Source organism: Grammomys surdaster, unplaced genomic scaffold (assembly GCF_004785775.1).
Source record: "Grammomys surdaster isolate TR1022 unplaced genomic scaffold, NIH_TR_1.0 172, whole genome shotgun sequence".
Taxonomy (NCBI): domain Eukaryota; kingdom Metazoa; phylum Chordata; class Mammalia; order Rodentia; family Muridae; genus Grammomys; species Grammomys surdaster.
Window position 1 is genome coordinate 1999255 of NW_021604620.1, and position 2846 is coordinate 2002100.

The 2846-nt window shown below is 49.7% G+C and overlaps 1 protein-coding gene across 2 annotated transcripts in view; it reads left to right on the top strand.

Moving 5' to 3' along the window:
- Nucleotides 1-946, top strand: part of Cck (cholecystokinin) — a 6677-nt gene extending 5731 nt beyond the window's left edge. For both annotated transcript variants that reach the window (XM_028767436.1, XM_028767437.1), the window contains one exon: nt 566-946. In XM_028767436.1, the coding sequence (XP_028623269.1) occupies nt 566-699 (134 nt within the window). In that variant the 3' untranslated portion in view covers nt 700-946. The remainder of the gene's footprint in view (nt 1-565) is intronic.
- Nucleotides 947-2846: the final 1900 nt, after the last annotated feature.

Consider the following 2846-nt stretch of genomic DNA (forward strand, 5'->3'; position numbering starts at 1 on the left):
TGTGTGTGTGTGTGTGTGTGTGTGTGTGTGTGTGTGTGTGTGTGTGTATGTACTTGGCACGGTGCACTGTAGAGGTCAGAGGTCAACCCTGGGTGTTGGTTGCTCTTTACCTTCCCTCTGGTTTTAGGCCGGGGCCTTCTTGTTATTTGTTGATATACTTTGTACTCCAGGCTACTTGACCCGTGAGCTTCTAGGGGATTCTCCTGTCTCCACCTTTCATCTCATCACAAAGACCCGAGTAAGAGCCCCAAGAAACCACATGAAAACCTGGGTGTGGTCTCTTCCTACAACTCCAGACCTGGGGAGGCAGATAAGAGGATCCCTGAAGCTTGCTGGCCAGCGGAAGTAGCCCAGCCAGTGAGCTCTAGGTACACTGGAGAGCTCTGCCTCAGTAAGATGGAAAAGGGACACACAGATGTTCATATGCATAGTATATGTTTTCATGCACGTACACGCACGCATGCACATGCACACACGCCCCGGCTTTCCCCACTGCTTTAGTCCTGACTTAAACTAGTCATATTCTCAGCTCTGAGGCTCTCCTCTCCCTCTCTTCTACCCACAGCTCCTTCTGGCCGCATGTCTGTTCTTAAGAACCTGCAGAGCCTGGACCCCAGCCACAGGATAAGCGACCGGGACTACATGGGCTGGATGGATTTCGGCCGGCGCAGTGCTGAGGACTATGAATACCCATCGTAGTGGGCCAGCGTCTCGGCGCTGCTTGGAGGAGGCGGAATGAGGAAACAACCACCACGACCCCTTTCCTCTAATGCCTGACATTTTGAGTTATCTATTTATTAAGTCCCCATTGTGAAATCTGTCTGTTCAGCGTGCACAATGCAGCCACACCTCAGCCCAGCTGTGTGGTTGGAAGGCAGTGTTTCCCTCCGGTGACTCCCAGACCTAATGTTGCTATGCTATTAAAGAGATTTCCTTCTGCCCCTCATTCATTGTGTCCAGTGGGGGTCCCCAGACCAGACAAAGAGGGGAGCCTGGTACATGATATCCACAGGTAAAGCCTTGAATAGATGGTTCCAGAAATGGTTTGGGACATGAGTGCAGGGCACAGAGCTGGCTTCCCCATTAAATGTATGGTGGCTTGTGGGAGTTCCCTTGGGCTCACCCTCAGCTACACTGAGGCTGGTCTCGTCTTATAGCCCTCCCACCCCAAGATTTCTCTAGGGTTCTCTCAGCCTTTAATAAGTTACAAGACAATGGTTGCCCCACTGTCTTCTACAGACCAGGGATGAGCCCTGAAAGGTGGAAATAGATGACCCTGTGCCCTAGCTAGTGAGTCCCAGACTTGAAGGCTGATGCACCCAGATGAGTAGGAGTCTATTACCCTGCACCCTCAGACTGTAGAGAGTAGAGGGTCACCAGGGGATCAGGGTGAAGTGCACATCCAGACTCAGCCAAACGAGGAGGTCCAAGTCGACTCCCAGGTGGTTCTTGTGCTGCTGGCCACAGACCATACTTAGACTTCCGCTGATACAGCACCAAGCTTAGGTGGTGTCACTTGTCCTGGCGAATCTATACCTGTTCTGTCCCCCAAGCAAAGAGGACGCTAATGGACCAGAAAAATGATTCCATCCATACCTAGCTTGGTGGTTTTATCAATGTTACCTAAAACAGCACAGGTAAAGCAGCACAGCCCAATATGGGTGGCAACTCATGAAAGCTGCATCTTCAGAGCTCCCTGGACAGCCTGCAGGAGTCTCCTCTCCGTTTACTAGTTTTATAATTGGGGGTGGGGAACTTGTTTCCTGTGAGTTTCATAAACCTGGTGAACCTCCCTGACCCCTTGAGGAGGAAATGTTTAATCTAGAAAAAAACAGTTACACAACAGCCCGTGACAGCTTGTCTTCAGCCCCGTTACACTGCAGTCAGTCAGAGGGCATGCTGGGAGGGCCCCTACCATCCAGCACAGAACCCATTCATTCTCTGTGGACATCGGTAAAGGGATCTAGTCCACAGAGATTATCTAAGAACCACCACCCACAGTGTAGCTTCTCAGACCTCCTGACCAAGGCCTCCAGGACAGGGTGGTACAAAGGGACATATATTGAAAGCAACGTTTTCCAATCTATGCCATGTTCAGCAAGCTCACCCCAGCCCACCTTCATCCACTGGGATCCTCAGTGTCTCTTCAGTGGTAGAAAAGGCATTCTTAGTCTTCCTGGTGACCTCAGGGAAACACGGTCAGAGCAATCTTTAACCTGAGCACAAGTTAGAATTCGGTGTAAAATAAGGATCCCAAGTAGATATCACAATGCACTGTCACCTCCTTGGGTTCCTACTCCATTTGGTCTGACAATTTTCTCTCTGAGACTGCCACCGATATTAGGGACCCAATTCCCATTTGTGATGGTAACTTGGTAACTTGACTGGATTTAGAGTCAGCTGGGAGACACACCTCTGGGTGTGTATTTCCAGAATAACTGAAGACAGAGGAGCCACCTGAACATGAGGCACCATCCGTGGGCTGGGATCCCAAGCTGAATAACCAGCATCCGCCTCTCTAATTCCCAGTGCTCCCACCATCCTCTCTTTCTAACACGGTAGACTGTATCCCTCTAAACCAAACAACAAGCCAACCTAAATCCTTCCTCCCTGAAGTTGCTTTGGTCACAGAGAGGGGACTAGTAACTAACATACCATAAATCATTCAAGAATATCCATAGGTCTGTGTTTTTAGCACACCACCAAGCATGGGGTGGTGTGGGAGGAGATTACGCCCTGTGTGCAAATGTGTGTGGGAGTGGAGATAGGGTAGAAGAAGGACTCAGAATTGAACACAAACCTAATGGTATCCAAGGAATGAATAACCAATCTAAATTAGTGGTTTT